The 20,674-nt window shown below is 37.6% G+C and overlaps 2 protein-coding genes across 2 annotated transcripts; both read right to left on the reverse strand.

Moving 5' to 3' along the window:
• Positions 1-2,959: 2,959 nt before the first annotated feature.
• LOC4352854 (thaumatin-like protein) lies at positions 2,960-3,990 on the reverse strand. Its single transcript, XM_026021961.2, has 2 exons — positions 3,693-3,990; positions 2,960-3,206 (listed from the first exon to the last, which is right to left on the reverse strand). The coding sequence occupies exons 1-2, from the start codon at positions 3,977-3,979 to the stop codon at positions 2,960-2,962; spliced, it is 534 nt and encodes a 177-aa protein (XP_025877746.1). The 5' UTR covers positions 3,980-3,990.
• Positions 3,991-17,777: 13,787 nt separating this feature from the next.
• LOC4352855 (thaumatin-like protein) lies at positions 17,778-18,577 on the reverse strand. Its single transcript, XM_015763069.3, has one exon. It carries the CDS (start codon positions 18,498-18,500, stop codon positions 17,961-17,963), a length of 540 nt encoding a protein of 179 aa, XP_015618555.1. The 5' UTR covers positions 18,501-18,577; the 3' UTR covers positions 17,778-17,960.
• Positions 18,578-20,674: the final 2,097 nt, after the last annotated feature.

Below are 20,674 nucleotides of genomic sequence, written 5' to 3' on the forward strand. Positions count from 1 at the left end.
GGCGTCACCGACGCCAATGACTCCGCACTGATGTCTTTTCAACGTCCTTTCAGCTCTAGACCGGCTGGGGCTCCCCATAAACCTGTTTCATTTATGGTAGAGAGGACCGCTTCATAGCAGCCCATGGAGCGCATCCATCTCCCTAGCCGGTCCTGAGGTAGCGCCCTTGCGCTTTTCGTGATGATGATTCATTTACTCTAAGACGAGCTTCTCGAAGATGTCTCTGACGAGTAGATAACGTAGTTATCTTCTCGAAGATGTCTCCGATGAGTAGATAACGTAGTTATCTTATATGTTTCGACGCTCTTCTTTGCAGAATAACGTGGAAACCACAAAGACTAAGGCGGGCCCGGATCCCAGGGCGAGGCCGGGACCGAGGAAGACCTTAGCTTATGCCTTTTAATCATATGTCTCTACCCCCCACTCCTTGCAGAAAATGAGACCCATGAGGACTAAGCAGTGCCCGGGACCTGGGACACGGCTAGGTCAGAGGCGGCACTTGGTCTATTCTTTAAGATGTACATTTTGTATTTCTCTATGCTCCTCTTACTGAGTAGCGTAGGATTTACAAGGACTAACATGTGCCCGGAACCCAGGACAAGGCCGGGTGAGAGGCTCACCTCGTGCCTCATTCCTATCTCGTAAGCAGGTTAAGGTGGACCTAGGACCCAGCAAGGTGGGACACCTAGTTGCATTAGTACATGTATAGCCTTTTATTTATAAGGATGGTTTAAGCATGCTATTTATTTTATTTGTAATTGTTTTACCGGGAAAATGGGTATCCTGATTGCCATTTCACCGACAGGTTTATTCTCCGAATAAGCCAAACAACAAGGCCAATCAATTATTAATGTGCAAAATTAGACAGCAGGAAGCCCAGCACTTAAGCCCGCAAAGTATGTACACCATCCACAGTTTGGGCTTCAATTCGCTGCAGCAGATGTACATACCGGCCCATAAGGCCCAGTAATTCGGATAGTACATACTTGGGCTGTTTTCGCAGGCAGATGAAATCTTGGTTTGCCCTCAACTTCGTCTCTTTGGGTTAAGTTCCTGTGCTTGATTAAGCAAGCAATTGAGCACTAATGGCAGTGGCAGACACACTCGAAATTCATTTTTCTTTTTTCTTAAAATGACGAGGTTTTAGAGACCTTTAATTCTTCTTGGCCTAGCAATTAAAAGATGCAGAAACTATGTTAAAAGTCAGCCATATTTCAAGGCCCACCCATGCATGGATCATAGTAAGCTAAAAGGGTACGTAGCACATACTACAAATTAGAAGATGCACACAAAATTATGTACTTGTGTTATATTAATACAAGTAGTATACGTGTTCGAGTACAGACATATGTCCATCTGCATCGATCGTCAATGGACGTCAATGGAGTAGCAGCTATGACATGCATGCGTACGTCACGGACAGTCGGACATATATATTAATAATTAATATCTATAGCCACAAAATATATTGTATATAGCTAATGCTGCAATATATATATAGATCATGCATGAGAGTTATTTATAATTAGTTTTTTTTTGCGGGGATTTATATATCAGTTAGGTGAGAGTTAATTATATATACTCTCTCGGTTCGACGCCGTTAATTTTTTTAAACATATTTGATCGTTTGTCTTATTCAAAAACTTTTGTGAAATATGTAAAACTATATGTATACATAAAAGTATATTTAATAATACATCAAATGATAGAAAAATAATTAATAATTACTTAAATTTTTTGAATATATCGATCAAGCTACACTTTTTCTAGCGTGGAAAGAAAAAACAAAGGGGTCGACAGATCGATTGATATATGTGTCGTGTTCCCGCGTACACATGATATTTTCTTGCTCATTTCCATGTGTACTCAGCTGATGATAGTGATTACGTACGATGCCAGCAAGCACACATGTGTCAGACAATATATTTCAACATTATCTCCAGTTGCAATAGAATTTAAATGTTTTTCAATGAACTGAAAAAAAATCCATAGCAAACACTTGATATAATAAAATTTGCCCAGGCTCTGAAACTTTTCTGAATATATCCCCACGTACTGGATGTGGCAGCACTGAAAATCGTAAACCACCGTAAGACAAATAACAATTATTGATGTATAATTAAGTACAAGCATTATCTAAAATAACATGTGCCATTATGAAAGAGGAGGGCCTGCCAAAACACTAATAAGAATACAAATATACATACTCAAGAGGCCAGTAGGTAGATTATTAATTATTACTAGGTCATTTTCTTCTCTATAGAATGCTGTTTTTAAGACCTTCTTGACCTAGAAAGCTGCAGAAATTATGTTAGAAGACAACCATATATATTGAAGGCCTTACACATGGAACATACTAAGTTAGTACATAAAAATTATTAGAAGATATTACCACACAAAATTACTCTAACGTTTCATTTCAAACCTTGAGAGGCCCAAACGTCTCCATTTATGTTTTGAACAAGAGGTTAAAATTAAACAGTTGTACACGTGGCCGAGTACATATATATATATATATTACTAGATGATGCCCTACGCTTTGCTATGGGATATATGTTAGATATTGGAGAAATGACAAAATAATTTGGATTAAAATATTATATGAAAATGATTTGAGAATGATGATTTAGCATGTGTATGTCTAGTTTTACAATGAAATAAATTGTAGATATAATTATTATATGCTTGTATGTTGAGTTTTGTATGCTTAATGGGTCGATGTGGCATACTTGCATGTAGATTTCAGGAGTGCTAATAAATACTATGCTTACATGTTGAGGTTTAAATACTTAGTGGACATTAGATTTATAGAAAGAAGGGATATCTCCACCTGCATCGATATCGTCCGATCCATGGATGATTATCGATCAAGGTGTCGTTTTATTCATCAACTTTTTATATATATATATATATTGTCCCATGATGTATACGTATACATTACATGCATGAGATCATCAACTTATGGGCAGAAGACGACTTGGTAGTTGCTGTTGCCGCCGCAGGCGTGTGTCTTGGTGTTGTCTTCGGGGAAGAGGTAAGCATCGGGGCAGCGGCTGTCCCTGCAGGTGACCGTCACGCCGGAGCTGCAGGAGAAGCTCATGGGCAAGTTGTAGCCGTCGATCACCGACAGGTCGTAGAAGTCCTGGCTGCCGCCGATGGTGAACTCCGCCAGCGTCAGCGGCGGCTGCCCGGAGAGCGTGCACTGTTAGCGAAAAACGCAGAACTTCGATCGAACACCTTCCGGATGAACTGTAACCGTCCGGCACAGAAACTCCAAGCACAGCTAACTGACGAAACTGAAGAAAACAGAGCAAGAACAGAGTATCGAGGAATTTCAGAACTTAGCGAAATTACGAGCAAATGTGGGGCAATTTTCTGGGGTTTTTCATTCAACTGAATTGTAAAAACTTACAAGGGAAAAAGGAACTGATTGCTACTTATACTCTAGAAACAGAAAGAGGAATCCTAGGCCTAAAATCGTGCCATCCCACGACTCGGTTCCTCCCGGACTCCATGCAGATGCAAAATGCCATTCCGCTCGCCTGACGCAATCGTCACCACCTTCCGTAGCTTCGCCGCCAACTTCATGCATGCATAACAAACTTCAAACGGATTTTATTCCTCCAGCCGTTGCAACTGCCAAGACTGGATCATATCGGGGCCACAGCTGAAATAACAGCAACATGCACGACAGCGCGCCGCCGCAGTCGCCGGTGGCGCAGCTGCCACGGCCGGAGCCGTCGAAGCTGCAGCCCGTGCGGCCCCACACCCTGCCGGAGCTTGTCCCGGCGGGTACGTTGATGGTCCACGTATCACCCGGGCTCAGCTGCCTGCCGCCGCCCACCGGCGTCGCCGCCGGCCACACCGTGAACGAGCACCGGTTGGTGATGGTGAATGTCGCCGCGTTGGCGCCGCCGGCGGCGAGGCTCGCCACCAGGACGACGACGAGGATAGCGGAAGAAGTGGCCGGAGACGCCATTAACTATTTACTGTACTTCGACTTATATAAGTAGAAACAAATAAAAAATTTGACTATAAACAAAATGCGTAATTCACAGTCAAATTTGTTATTTTTGTTTCGGAATGTATAAGTCGGATTTTAATTTGTATGTTTACAAAAAGATATATCATATATTGATCTATCTTAATATTTATTTTAATTTTTGGGTAACTTTTTAAACACCTTGCACAAAATGAGGGGACATCCCCTCGACAGAAAAAAAATCCACTTCCATACGTACGAAAAGTTGACGCAGCTGGATGTGATCGATCGGTCGCCGGAGGAACTTGCACAGGATCAATTCGATCTAGAATATATTCTAGCTACACCTTTCTATCATGCATGGGGATAATAAAAAATGGTCCACATATATTTGTGCTAAAAGCATATCGATTCTGTTATGAAATTATTAGGTGATATTATATACCTTAGATAAAATTGACAACCAAAAATTAGACTTAGGTTAGTGATCAATGAGCTCATGTTAATTATGCTTGGTTATGAAGAGACACCCTCTTTGTTTAAACTATGTTCACATCTACTCTTGGCTGTGTTCGGCAGCCTGTGTGTTGGGAAACCATTCTCTGCGCATGGAAAATAGAGCGGCCCATTAGCACGTGATTAATTAAGTATTAGCTATTTTTTTAAAAAAAATAGATCAATATGATTTTTTAAAATAACTTTAGTATAGAAATTTTTTTTTTTGCAAAAAACGCACTGTTTAGTAGTTAGAAAAGCGTGTGCGCGGAAACGAGAGATGTGAGTTGGAAAAGTTGGGGAAATTAAGAACTCAGCCTTAATCTATAAATACTTATAATTATTACAAACTACTACTCCCTCCGTTTTCATTTTAATTGACATTTTGGATAATGACACGGTCTACAAAATATATCTTTGATCTTATTTTTCTATTATAATATATATAATAAATAAATACATGTTCATGTTAACTTTTATTACAGTGCTTTGAAAGACAAATCTATATATATTGTTTTAGTTTTTTTAAACTAAATACTTTTAAAGTTATTGATGGTCAAAATTATAAAAGTTTGACCTCAATCTTGTCTAAAACGTCAATTATTATAGAACTGAAAGGAGTATCTCTGTCCCATAATAATTGTATTTCTAAGATTTAGATTTGTCCTAAAATAATTGTCATAATAAAGTACTAATGGTTCTATTAATCACTTCCCATTCAAATTTCTACTAATTTACCCTCAACTACCCTTCCACTCTTACATATACACCATTTAATAAGAGATATATTATAGTATTTTTCTTTCAAAGCTTAATATATGCTAAACAAATTAGAATTATAATTTATATGGGCCGGAGGTAGTACTAGTAAATATTACAATAGATTCCTCCCTAGCTCATTCTATTATATCGCTCTCGTTCATTAATTCTCGCGCACTGTATCGTGCAACTGGGGAAATTGATTGTTGGCCAAAATATCACATCAAATATTTGGACACATACATAGAATGTTAAATATGAAAAAAAACCAATTATACAGTTTGCATGTAAATTGCGAGACAAATTTTTTAAGCCTAATTGCACCATGATTTGATAATGTGATGCTATAGTAAATATTTACTAATAACAGATTAATTAGACTTAATAAATTTATCTTGCAGTTTACAGGCAAAATCTGTAATTTGTTTTATTATTCGTATACCTTTAATACTTCAAATGTGTGTCTATATACTTAAAAAGAAATTTGGCCCAATAACTAAACACAGCCTTATTGTTCCTTTGACCCATGCATGACCAGCCCAGTTGCTATGCCAGCGCATGTCATTAATTGCTTGTCGCTCTGACTAGCTAAGAGAAGTCGGAGATGGATTCTTATAATCAACCGAGTGAATGTTTACTCATTTATTGCATACTCCCTCCATTTCAAATTGATCTATATATTTTATAGATATATCAAGACCAAAAAAACCTAATAACTTTCTTAGAGCAAGTTCAATAGTATAGCCAACTACTAGCTCCAATTCATCTATAGCCAATTTAATAGCTCATTCATACAATAGTTACATACTACACTATTAATACCTAGTCCCACCTGTCATACCCACACTGTGTCTTGGAGTTCGTGCTACAGCTGGCTACAAATCAGTAGCCCGCTTCTCTTCTCTCTCCTTATTTATCTTCTTAAAATATATTTGCAGCTGGTTTATAGCCTGCTATTGTACGTGCTCTTATACTATATTTACTCTAGCAACAAACTCAATTCATGCACCATCCCCACTATTATCTAGCCAATAGCAAATCAAGATATTGCATGTGGGTTATAAATACATGTATGCATGGATGCATGCATCAATGTCGATTTACTCCAATGGACAAATAACGAATAGACCTAATAAATGAACACAAATATGTACTCCCTCCGTTCCAAAAAAAGATAAACCTTAGGTTTTCGTGTCCAACATTTGACTGTCTGTCTTATATGAAATTTTTTTTATAGTTAGTATTTTCATTGTTGTTAGATGATAAAACATGATTAATATTTTATGCGTAACTTATCTTTTTAATTTTTTTCATGATTTTTTCAAATAAGACGGACGGTCAAACGTTGGAGTAGATCATTTAAGAATAACCTCAAAAAAATTATATACAGATCAATTTGAAATGGAGGGAGTATCAACTAAATGGTTATGAATTTTTTTTTTAAAAAATAACAAGATAGATCAATATGTAATATATCACTATGTTGATAATATTTATCGTTTTGGACAAGGGCCGAGTTAATTAAACTTTAAAATATTTAATTATGAATAATTTATAAAATATGTATCTTCAAAATATGGTGACTATATGTATAGATTTGTCTTAAATGCACTTCAATAAAATTATATATTTGTTAACACTTCTATACATATTATAATAGAAAATAGAGATTAAAATTGTTTTTATAATCATGCATTTGTCTAAAACGATAAGTATTATATATCAACCGGAGCGTGTATCTCTTAAGAATTCAGGATATTACAGTCTAGATCTTTATATATCACTCCATTGATTGATATGCAAGTTGAAAAAAATATTAATAAAGCTTTATTTCTACTTGTACGTATCAAAGTGATATATCACACGTTAATCTATATTTTATTTTCTTAGAAAAATATCATAAATATTTAAATAACACATCGAAAATAAGATGACGTCCCTCGATGGGTAAAATGACTTTTGTCCTGAGCATACTATTCTTCGCGGGGAGACCGCGCCAAGCTGGTCATCGTGCACACAAGCATACTATATCATTGTCATCTCTGCTGCTTCTATCGATCTTTTATTATTTGTGTATCCATGCATGCTAGGGACTGTACCTCGGATATGACATTTGCATGCACAGAGATTTTAGGTTCTTTAGTGGAGAACTACACGAGTAGTTCATAAAAATATATTATAATTAGAGTAAAGTGTATTGGCGGTCCTTAATCTTGTAGAGTTGTGTCATATAAATCCCTAAACTCTCAAAATGTATCGCCTAGGTCCCAAATACATACATCCCCTCTAGGATTCTACGTGGCGCTGATTTGACATGCCACATGGACATGACGTGTCCTTTTCTTTTTTTTTCTTCCTTTTCTTTCCTGTTTTCTTCTCATTCTTCTTTTTTTTCCTTTCTTCTGCTCGGGTCATAGAGAAAGGAGAATAAAAGGGGAAAAAGAGAAGAAAAAATGAAAAAGGGAGAAAATTAAATGGGTCCCATTTGTCAGTCAAAATAATGCCACGTCATATCCGCGTGGCATGCCACATCAACGCCACGTAGGATCCTGAAGGGATTATGGTGATTTGGGACCTAGATGATACACTATAACAAGTTCTGGGATTTGGATATGCATTTTAAGAGTCTAGGGACCTAGATGACACACCCCTACAAGTTTAAGAACCGCCCGTACACTTTACTCTTATAATTAATAGAGTTAGTGGGCTGACATTTTTGTTGGCGCCGAGTCACGCCGCTACACCTTAAGCGCGTTATGTGCAACCCGTAGCAACACCCGAAGATGTGCCGCCATAGGAAGTTGGTAGATATTGCTAAACAAACATCTGAAAGAGGCCCCGTCAGGGTAAACGTACGCCGGTTTATCTTAGGCCCGGTAGGTTAGTTAAGACATCCTCTAACTCGTAGAGATAAGAGGACGAATATTGAGGGATTGGAGAAGAATAGACTTTGGGATAGGTAGTAAGGAGGGAGATGCATGTGTAGAATATAGAGGGTTTGCGTTATAAATTGGTCTTGATGATTGATTTGTTCTTGTTTCGATCGGTCTTAGCCTCCTTATATTAATAAAATGGGTGGACTTGCTTCCCATAATCTTTTCCACATCCAATTATGCTTAGAAATTAACTAGAAATCAAGAAATCCCGATCAAACACGAAAAATATCTAAATTGGATTCAAACTCTATGTTGTAGGTCTGACCATCTGGACACCTGCGATTTGACCGCAATGCATTGTTCGGTCTAATAGACCACACAATGGCGATCAGACTGGCCTTCACAGAAAGCTCCGATAATTTTTAAATTTGGTTCAAACTTGCTATAACTCGATCCTATATTGCCAAATCTAGTTATCAACAACTATGACTGATTGGCTAACTATCACCATGTCTCTTTTTTTAAGAGTACAAATAGTTAAGAAAATCTCTATAGCCTCTATCACTGGTGGAGAAATTGTTTGTAGTCCCGGTTCGTAACCCCCCTTTAGTTCCGGTTGTCCAACCGGGACTACGAATCCGGGACTAAAGATAGCGATCTTTAGTACCGGGTGAAATAACCGGGACTAAAGATCGATCTTTAGTCCCGGTTGGTAACACGAACCGGGACTAAAGATCGGTCAGCCACGTGGCCGGCTGATCCATCTTTAGTCCCGTTGGTGTTACCAACTGGGACTAAAGATCTATGTACCATTTTTTTTTATTTGCATGGCCCTGTTTGCTGCATGGTTGATTATATATATATATATATATATATATATATATATATATATATATATATATATATATATATATATTTGTGTGTGTGTGCGCGCGCGCGCACGTATGTATATATGTATAAATACATATATTATACACATATTTATAATTTAAAGAACTTAACATTTTATGTACATATATGTTACCAAAATATATATTAACACTAAAGTAAATGTATGTACATATATAAATATATATATATATATATATATATATATATATATATATATATATATATATATATATATATATATATATATATATATATATATATATATATATATATATATATATATATATATATATATATATATATATATATATATATATATATATATATATATATATATATATATATATATATATACATGCATGTATAGTACAATTCATTTGCTCGCTAGCTATAGCTACGACTTCGACGCCGACGTTACGTCAGAATAGGAAGGACCGACGTTATGAATTGTTGATCCGTCGTAGTAGAATTCACCATCGGGATTAAGGACTTCTTCGTTGATGAACCCCATCAGTTGTTCTTGAACAGCCGTGATAAATTCCTTGTGTGGGAGATTTTCCCTCATGTGAATACGCTATCATTCGAAAAATAATGACATATCAATATATGAAATTAATAAACAACTTAACAAATCGATACGTAATGAAATTTTGAATGGTTTATGTATACGTACATCGAGCTCTCGTGTGGTGTATATTTGGTTTGATAGGCAGTGGGCATACTCGCATACGTAGTAGCCGCATACGTTATAGCTTGGCATGAACCCCGACTCAAACAAGTGGAAATGAATAGTCCTGGATGCAGAATACTCCTTCTGATTCTTACACTTATTGCATGGACAACAAATAAAACCCTTCTGCTTGTTAGCTTCGGCCACTCTCAAAAAATAATGCACGTCATCAATAAACTCTTTGGACCGCCGGTCAGCGTACATCCATTGCCGATCCATCTACATGAAATGAAAAAAAAATCGTACATAAATAATCATTCGTACGATAATGACAGTCATACAATAATGATAAAATAATCACAAACTCTTTCAACAGTCATACAATAATGACATATCATTATTCATACAAAAATTATAAAATATTCCACCAAATAATTCTTATTTATTATTTTTTAAGTTTTAAATTCTTTTAATTTTCAATTTAGTTTGTTTTCTTTTATTTAAGATTAACTTTCACTATATTTTCCTACTCAACTATTTTATAAAACCTTATTTAGCAAATAAACAAAATTTCTATATATTCTTTCTTTTCCCACACAAATTTTCTCTCTCATCAACTTACAACAAAATTTTGGAGACAAAAAAGTGTGCAAAACATAGCTCCAAATGTAATATGACCAAAAAAAACATTGGAGGATGAAGTTGACAAAATTTTGGAGACAAAAAAGTGTGCAAAACATAGCTCCAAATGTAATATGACCAAAAAAAACATTGGAGGATGAAGTTGCTAACCTTTTAGGCACCTCCGATTTGTATATAATCACCAAAGTAAATTCACTATAAATTTTGGCATGACCTCCCCTCTTTTTTGAAGAAATTTTGAAGCTTGCTCGGGCTGGAGGAGGAAGAAGACATATATAAAGGGGTGGGACTTTAGTCCCGGTTGGTGTTACCAACCGGGACTAAAGATCACCGACCGGTACTAAAGTTACGATCTTTAGTCCCGGTTGGTAACACGAACCGGAACTAAAGATCTCGGGGGGTGTCACATCCTGATTTTTGTTTTAGGATTTATAAATTATTTAATAAATTATTATTAGAATTTATATTAAATGTTCATTAATTTACAAGTGAAGTTAAATGTGGGAAATAAAATTTCCCAAATATAAAGCATGGATGGATTTAATTTTTATTAAATTCTCCATGATTAAGTCAACTCTCTGAAATTTCTAGAGCTCAATTCCTAAATGATACAAAGAACAGTTCAGTAATTATTTGATCAATAATGATCTAATTATAATTGTTAAGAGCTTTTCTTGTTTAAAAATCCTTAAATTATAAATTGTTGTTTAAAAGGAATTATTACAAATGATCTTAAAAGCCTAAAAGAGAAGATCTAATTTTTAATTTGTTAAATCTCAATATAAAATTAGGGTTAGATAAAATTTTGTTAAATACTTTACTTGATTCTATAGTTCCTAGATTTTTCTAGGATTTATTTGAGCCAAGGAAGTATTTTTAATAAATGGAATTGCATTTCATGAATAATTTAAATTGAAAAAGGTTTTTAAAAGTCTCTTTTGGCTTTGGGCCGAAAGCCGGCCCAAAACCTCTCTTTTTCTCTCTCCCTCCCCGGCCAAGTCGGCCCAGTCCGCCGCGCCCCTTCCTCCTCTCTCTCAGCCGCTGACAGGTGGGCCCCACCTGTCGGACCCGTCGTCTTCCTCCGGTCGCCGCCGCCCGAACCCTAGCGCCGCGCCGCCGTCGTCTCCTTCCAAATTCGGCCGCGTCTTTCCTTCTCCGGTGAAATCAATAGAGGGGAAATGATCTTCGGGATCTCCTCTACCTTTTCTCTTTTGGAATCATCGGCTAATTTCGTTTGGAAATTCGTGGATTCGAGGTCGAATCGGATCGGTCTCTTTCCTCCAAACCCTAACCTTTCCTTCTCGTCGCCGGTCGCCGTGGGCCTTCGCCGCCGCCTTTCAACCCCTATAAAAGGATCCCCAAGTCCGCCGCTACCCGTCGCCACCCTCGCCTTCGTCTTTCGCCGTCGGAAGCGCCCTAGCCTCGTGAGACTTCGTGCCGCAGTCGTCGCCGCCGCTCCAGCCGTGTTTTGCCGTCGCTCCAGTCGTCGCCGTCGCTCGGGGAGGTCGCCATCGTGGTCGCCGTCGCGCCGCCGTCCTCGTCCGCCCCTTCGCCGTCGCTGTTGACCGCCGGAACATCGCCGTCGTCAAGCCGAAGGACTCTGCCGCCTTTTCCTCGACGCCGCCGCCGTCCGTTCATCTTCCGCCGTCGTTTTGGTCATCGGTGAGTTCGCCGCGTCGCTCTCTACGTCCTGGTGCCCTCCGTTCGTGTCCTCGCGCCATCGTTCGCCGGCGAGCTTGCGCTCCCGAGCCGCCGCCGGAGGTGACGTCGCCGCTGACGTCATCGTGGCCGTCTGCCGTGGCCCGGTCGTGGACCGTTCGATCTCGGCCGTCCGTTTTGGATAGGATCGATCTCGGCCGTTCGTTTCCGTGAGCCGCCGCCGTGCGCCCGGTCTACCGCAAACCCTAGCCGCTGACGCAATAAACCTCTTTTCCTTTTCAAAAATAATTCATTATTGCGTCATAATTCAATTAAAATCCATATAAGTGTTTTAATCCGATTTAATCTTTGAAAATTCATAACTAATTCATTGTAACTCAGTTTAATGTGGTTCAAGTTGCAAAAGTTGTATAAAATAAAGATCTACATATTAAAATTATCCATAAATTGAATTAAATTTATTTAATTCTTTTAAATGGGCTTTAATTAGATTTAATCTTGTAAAATTTATAATAAATTCATATGAAGTCAGAATGAGGCCGTTCAAGTCTCATAATTCATCTAAAATTATGATCTACATGTTTGTTTACTTTTTATGTATTGTTTATTTGGTTTTTATTAGTCTTTTTCTTCGTTTTGCGTGTTATCTTGTCGTTTCCGTCGTTGCGAAGGTTCGTGAGTGCGCCGGAAGTATTCAAGAAGATTAATTGAAGACCGATTATTGCAAGGCAAGTCACACAGATCCTAAACACAATCCTTTGAGCATGTTGATACTATATTTAAATTCTCTATTTATTTCAACTATGCATTTATTTTCGAATGTCACTGGGTGGTGTGAATCTATTCCTTTGCTATGGCCTGTTTGCATTGATTACTTTATTCCTTGATACCTTGGGTTATTATAACTTGACTAGTTGAGCTATATATATTGGTTCAGCTAGATATTAGATATGATTGCTTAGCCATGCTTAGAAACATTAGCACACTATTGGGATAACTTATGACTCATTATTATTTAATGATGGCTTAATGATAGTTCACGATGGTCAATCGTGATTGGTTAATTAATTACTTGCCAACTAAAACTTGATAATGGTGGGTTGTGAGCACATGGTTTTGAGAGTCGTGCTCATGACAATTAAGGACCGGTTCGCGAGCTACTGTTGTGAAACATTAACCGTGCCAACCACAAGCCAGCGTGGGCAACGGCTTTACCTTTTGTATAGCATGATTCATTGCGGAGCACCAGACTGAGAAGTGGCGGAGATAAGCCCACGGGGGTCGCTGGGGAGTCCATGCCTTGTTTATAAGGGGGTGATTATGATCCAGGAAAGGTGCGCTGTGGTGGATTGTGTTGTGCAAGGGGTATTGTCACAGCTCCTTTCCGAGGTACCGTGGTGGTATTGAGGCACATGGTGACATGTTGTGGGGCTGTGTCTTGTGGGTACAGTGGTACACCTCTGGCCAGAGTAAAACTATTCGAATAGCCGTGCCCGCGGTTATGGGCGGGTTGAGCAATGTTTTTCGTGATTAGTCTCACACCTCTCACGATAATTATGGATGTTATATCTGGTAATATTTTGCTTAGCTCCTGGTTTGGGGTTAGATCTGTACAGCCGGGTATGGTTGTTCAGGATGGTTGGGCCTGTGCAGCATGGGTGTGTTGTTCAGTGTTGATTAAAATTTCTGATTAATTACTCCACTGTTTTACTTATCTTAAATGTTTTGCTAAATACTGCTTTTGCAAATGAGCCTATATTATGCCATCCTTTGGTATCCTTGTGCACTTGCATATTTGCTGTGTGGCTTGTTGAGTATGTCATATGCTCACCTTGCAATAATCAATCAACCTCAGTTGAAGAAAAAGGATCCAGAAGGAGAAGACGTTTGGCTTATACCCCAGTTGAGCTGCCTGTGGGAGTGGAGCTGGAGCTTCGCTAGATTTTATTTTCCGCTGCAGTTTTCTTCATGGTGAGGACTAAGTGCCTCTTAAGTAAGTATTTATCGTTTTAGTTAATTTGATGAATCTGTATATTAAATTGTCAGTTTGTGTACCTCGGCTGATTCCTGGACGAGGATTTTATGCACAAATAAGTTCGGAAATTACTAGTGAATTTCCGGGTTTGACAGGGGGCCTGACAAGCCCTGGCAGCATTTGAGCCGGGACTAAAGATAGTTGGTGTTACCAACCGGGACTAAAAATCAAATATGCCCGTTACCCTTTTTAACCGGGACTAAAGATCATCTTTAGTCCCTTTTTGTTGTAACCGGGACTATTGTGGAAATAGCCCGACCGACGAAAGATGGTTTCTCCACCGGTATATATCGGAATCCATGTATGTGGTGATGCGCACGGGTGGAATAGCGAATTGTGTATGGTGTCTACTTTTACTAGTTTAATTATCGACACCTTTTGATCTGCTAACCTTATCCAGGTAAGTGTTTTGATCTCTACATGGGATGTTCCCTTATTATATTTGTCTAAAAATCATTTAAATAGTTATATAAAACTTTTGACAACACATTTATACAACATATATATATATATATATATATATATATATATATATATATATATATATATATATATATATATATATATATATATATATATATATATATATATATATATATATATATATATATATATATATATATATATATATATATATATTCATTACACAAAATTTAGGTCTAAAATCAACCGACACGTTGAGATAAAAAGACAAATTTTGGTGTAAATAGTGCTTGTATTATTTATATTAGAGTTGTCTTCTTTTAATTCTCAATGATTTTTTGTGGAGTGCTAAATATCACTATACTTACATTGCTAGTTTTCTTAAGAAACGTTTTCAATTAATAACTACTTGCATTGAATGAAAGAAAAAGGTATATAAGAGGATGTCTCATCGATGAATTAGAATACATTCGCCCTCATCCGAAAGAAAGATCATTTTCTAGGTAGCAGAAAATTAAAAGATCTGTATATACAATAATTGTGTGTATACGCATAGTGCACGAGAAAGAAGCTAAGTTACGTAGTAAGAAGGCTAACTGGTCAAATGTACGTGTAGAGCAGTGCATGAGAAAGAATTTCCGTAGAATTTGTGTGGCCTAACAGATTGACCTGACTGCGACACCATTATGCATATCGGATATATATGAGATGATCTGGCTAGACAATCTCAATTGAGATTTGTTCCGGTGAAAAAAAATATATCTCGAAATATCGGTACCTCACGATGGTACCAAATTATTTTCGGATCTAACAATGTCCGTCCCATCCAGCCAGATCTAATAATTAGAAATAATTTGGTATCATGAGATATCGGTACAAACCTCGAGATAGTTTTTGTTTGACCGAAACAAATCTTATCTCATGTATATCTTTCATGCGTTTTATTCCATTATCTAAAAAAATATCTTTCATGCGTGTGGAAGTCAAGTTTAGTTCCATCTCGGTCCATAGACGATATCTTATAATCTATCTTTGCTTAACGTGCTAGACACGGCCGGCCACAAGCTAAGCTTACTGGCCGTCTTAGTTATATCATGTTTATTCGGAGACGACTCCCGGTCGATCGAGCGCCCGATCAGGAGGGGGTAAAATCAGGCGCGACGTCAGCGCTCGATTCATGTGCAAAACTACTTTAAACTGATTTTTCTCTTAAATTACTTATACAAATCATGATCCGATTGCACCATTAAATTCATTGTAATTAAATCTTCAAAACAAGACCATACATGGATATATTCCGATGAAAAAAAATTTAGCTTATTATATAATTATTTTTAAATGTTGCACGATGTTCCACCAGGTATATCGAAATTGTTTCACTAAGGTGGTGTTTGGTTGGAGGGACTAAAGTGGGGCTAAACTTTAGTCCCTCTCACAGAAACATAAGTCCCTACCATAGGGACTTGTACTTTTGTGAGAGGGACTAAATTTAGTCTCTAATTCCCAAACACCCCCTAAGTAGATTGAAAATGTTTCACTCATTTAAATCGGGTGTTGTTTCACTTATATAAAAACAATGTTTCAGCAAATAGCGAAAGAATGTTTCAGTTCACTGCAACATTAGATCTATACATAGTGAAACATTGTGTGTACACTAGGTGAAACATTTTTCGGTGGATCAAAAAATAAACCAAATTCCCTTAATAAGGGGTTTCCAAAATATGTGGGTTTTTTGTTGCAATGGAATGTTTCGTTCACTGTAACATTAGATCTATACATAGTGAAACATTGTGAGTACACTAGGTGAAATATTTTTGGTGGAACAAAAAATAAACCAAATTTCCTTAATAGAGAGTTTTCAAAATATGTGGGTTTTTTTTGTTGCAAAAGAGTATTTTAATTCACTGCAACATTATATCTATAAATAGTAAAACATTGTAAGTATACTAGGTGAAACATCTTTTATGAAAAAAAGGAGAGAGAGAAGTAGGTGGGCCCAACAGTACGCACGTGGAGGGAGGGGCATGTAGGGGAGCTAGCGCCCGATCCGCCTCCCCCCGCGCCGGGCGACCAAGGTAAAGTACTTTTGCGTTTATTCGTACGTGTAACATGAATATGCCTACTGACCATCAGCTATTATATGTTTGTTAAGACGGTCAGCAAGCTTATAATTACCTATAATTATACATTAAAATACGGTTGTACTCCTTCAGCTACTATAGGTAATTACGTAGTACTCCTTTCGTATTCTAATATATAACGCCGTTGATTTTTATCAACGTTTGCCCATACGAATTATAGGTAATTAAGACCCACACACTATTATGTCCACCATATAGGCTTCTCTTTGGAAGAGTACACTGCAGGCCATAAAAATAAATTTTTAATTTTTACATTTTTATTAAAATATTTTAAAATTATATATTTTATTTCGAAAATTTATAAACCTAGACGCCTCACGCGTGCTCACTACGCGTTCTAGGAGTACGTTTTTTAAAAATCAACAAACATTAGGGGACCTAAATATTTCAATAAAAAAAAAGTAAAAATAAAAAACACCCGCAGGAGCAGCATCGATGCCGGTGCGGCAAGAGTTGCAGTCGTCGCCGCAATTGTATGGATGGTGAACGCGTAGGTTGTGGGAAGATTAATGGCCGAGCTAGCTTGTCCCGCGGGTATAATCATTGAGGCTCACTCAGCTTGCTACATTAGCTAAAGTCATGCATAATACTGTTTAGGATCTCGGATGATTCGGTTATATAAATTGAAAAACCCGTTATATCTGATATTTTAGTTCAAGGAAGAATTTGAGACTTGGTCTCCTCTCCCCTACTACACTAGACTCAAGGAAGAATAACGAAAGGAGATTCCAGCGAGGAATACGGAGCCGCATGAGACGAGAGTCTCTCAAATTAAGGAACCTAAAGTTAACTTATTACTACCATCAACAGTTTGGGTTTCGCTGCAGCAGATATACATGCCGGCCCATAAGGCTAAGTAATTCGGATAGTATTTGGGCTGTTTTCGCAGGCAGATCAAATTGTCCCCAACTTCGTCTCTTCTCGTTCAAGTTCGCTGTGCCTGATTAAGCAAACAATTGAGCACTAATGGCAGACACACTCGAAATTCATTTTTCTTTTCTAAAAATGACAACGTTTTAGAGACCTTTAATTCTTCTTGGCCTAGCAATTAAAAGATGCAGAAATTATGTTAATAGTCAGCCATATTTCAAGGCCCACCCATGCATGGATCATATAGTAATTAAGCTAAAGGGGTACGTATAGCACATACTACAAATTAGAAGATGCACACAAAATTATGTATACATGTTCGAGTACAGATATATATCCATGGACGATTATTATCTTATTATTTCCACGTAACAAGTATATATTACACATGCATGCATACGTCACGGACATATATATCAATATCTATAGCAGCCAGCTAATGCGTGCACGCATGCTGCAATATTAGCCATAGATCATCCATGACCATGATCAAGTTAATTTAATTAGGTGAGAAGATCTATGGGCAGAAGACGACTTGGTAGTTGCTGTTTCCCCTGCACGCGTGCGTCTTGCTGTTGTCGCTGGGGAACAGGTAAGCGTCGGGGCATCTGCTGTCCCTGCAGGTCAGCCCCACGCCGGAGCTGCAGGAGAAGCTCATGGCGACGTTGTACCCGTCGATCACCGACAGGTCGTAGAAGTCCTGGCTGCCGCCGAGGGTGAACTCCGCCAGCGTCATCGGCGGCCGCCCGGAGAGGCTGCACGACAGCGCGCCGCCGCAGTCGCCGGTGGCGCAGCCGCCCCTGCCGGCGCCGTCGAAGTTGCAGCCTGTCCGGCCCCACACCCTGCCGGAGCTGGTCCCGGCGGGCACGTTGATGGTCCACGTCTGCCCCGGGCTCAGCTGCGTGCCGCCGCCCACCGGCGTCGCCGCCGGCCACACCGTGAACGAGCACCGGTTGGTGATGGTGAAGGTCGCCGCGTTGGCGCCGCCGGCGGCGAGGGTCGCCACCAGGACCACGACGACGAGCACTGCGGGAGAGGCGGCCGGAGCTGACGCCATTGTTGAATATATCGATCTCTCGAAGTCGTAGCTAGCTAGCTTAAACTGCCTCTTAGGATATATCGATCGATGTGTGTGGATTGACTAGGAAGGGGCATGCGTATTTATAGATAAGATGCAAAATGGCACATGCCATGCTGCTGAAAAAGTCTAGATTATTTCTTAATAACTGTTGAGAAATCTAGATGAAGAGAGAATATACTGGAACTTCATACATGAATAGCATTGCAGCAGTAACTAATATTATTTTTACATTTGAAAGAGTTGCTATACGGATTCAGTAAGCTAGATGCACACAACTAAATTGAATAATGTACTATTATTTAGCTCAGCTTCCCCTGAATAATCAGATTGGGTGCATGAAAGACAAATATAACTAAAAATTAATATAAGATATCCTTTATTTCAAGTAAAATCAACATTTGAAAATTTCAACTAGTAATTGAACTAAAAGTACTTTAGTATATTTAGTATATCATGCACATGTGATTATTAGATTTCTATATATTTGAAAGTATTTTTATATGATATTGATTTTATAGTCATTTATAATATATTATAAAACAAATTAATGTTTAAAGTATATGTAAAATAATACTTATCTTATTTTAGGATGAAGGGAATATACTTTATATGCACGAGTGTTTGACCTTGAAAAGTACGTATACACATAATATTGACCAAGTTTCAGAAATATAATGCAAATGTTCTGATGACCAAAAAGATCAGTAGAACAGATTTGACCGAGTTATGTTTTCGTTTGGTGTGCCCAACTACATATATTTTTAATGTGCTGCAGAAATATAATGCAATATAACTAGGAAGGAAGCCCGCGCAGATGCGCGGGCATCTTATTTATTGTTTTATGATTTATGAAATAATGCTAAAAGATGTCATGTCTCATCTTTTTTATGCTGTAAGATAAACTGATTTTAATATACTTAGTAAATGATAAGAATGTCTCCAAGATTAAAAGAAAATCAGTCTGTCCCGATTACTTATAAATTCTCCTATCGTCACCAGAACTTATTATTACTATTTTAAAAGTTGTGTATCTATAAATAGATAAAACTGGATATGTACCAATAAAATAAGCCTAATACATCATTGATACACTAAAATATCTACTTATCTAAGTGTTCATGTTTCACTTATTCCGAATCCATATATAAATATTTTAAAAATACCACTTATACCAATTAATGAAATAACACCGTTAAAGATAAACATGAATGCCCTCTAACGGGTGAAGCCGATCATAGCCACCAAGACTTTTTTTCTCTGTTGAGTTGAAAGATGAGTCCCTCGTCGATTTTAGTCTAATTTACTATCACAACCTCATGGAGAATTGTATTCGTATATTGGGGTCACCTCAACTCAGCCATTTTAGTGGGAGGTATGCTCAAAGGAGAGTGTTGTAGCATTTGCATTTTTGGCAGTTAAGTTTGATACCCTACTATACTTATGACATTGTAGCAAACTCTATTGTTAATGCTTGATACCCTTTAGAAAAGGACACATAAAGTGAAGGTGATCAAAATAATAGTTGTTTTTAAGCTTTGAATAGATGTGTGGCACACGATAGACACAATTTTATGGTGTTAATCATCACTAAAATTTTCATAGTATACATAGAGTACTCTATTTTGAAAAAAAAATGATGAGGTTCATTATTCGATGCTACTATACTAAAAAAAGGTATACCACCACAACAATCTCTATATCACCATATTATTGGTTATATTGATAAATATCTATAGTTTAGCACCTGATTTATTTTCAATAACTATTAAGAATGTATTTATTTTTTCAAAATTCTTTACAATAACTAATAATTTGTGGGAGTATACTTATAGTCACGTGGTGGGGGTGTTTGACATACATACATCAATTATACCTAACATGTTGAAATTCCTTGGAAATATATCATGTGTAGTTCACTGCGCATGACACTTGATTGTTCATTTGTTGTTAAAACTATTTGGTAAAGGAAAAAACATACATATATGACTGATTTATGATGGATGAAGGGGTTATATTATAGCAAAGATCATTGGTAGGAAATATTTTTATTTTTATCACATCTATGTATCGTATGTTGATCATCACTTAAATACCAATCAAGCGGTTCTAAAAAATTGAAAATAAAATTTTTGATAAATTAATCCAAAAAT

This window comes from Oryza sativa, chromosome 12, assembly GCF_034140825.1.
Source record: "Oryza sativa Japonica Group chromosome 12, ASM3414082v1".
Lineage (NCBI taxonomy): Eukaryota > Viridiplantae > Streptophyta > Magnoliopsida > Poales > Poaceae > Oryza > Oryza sativa.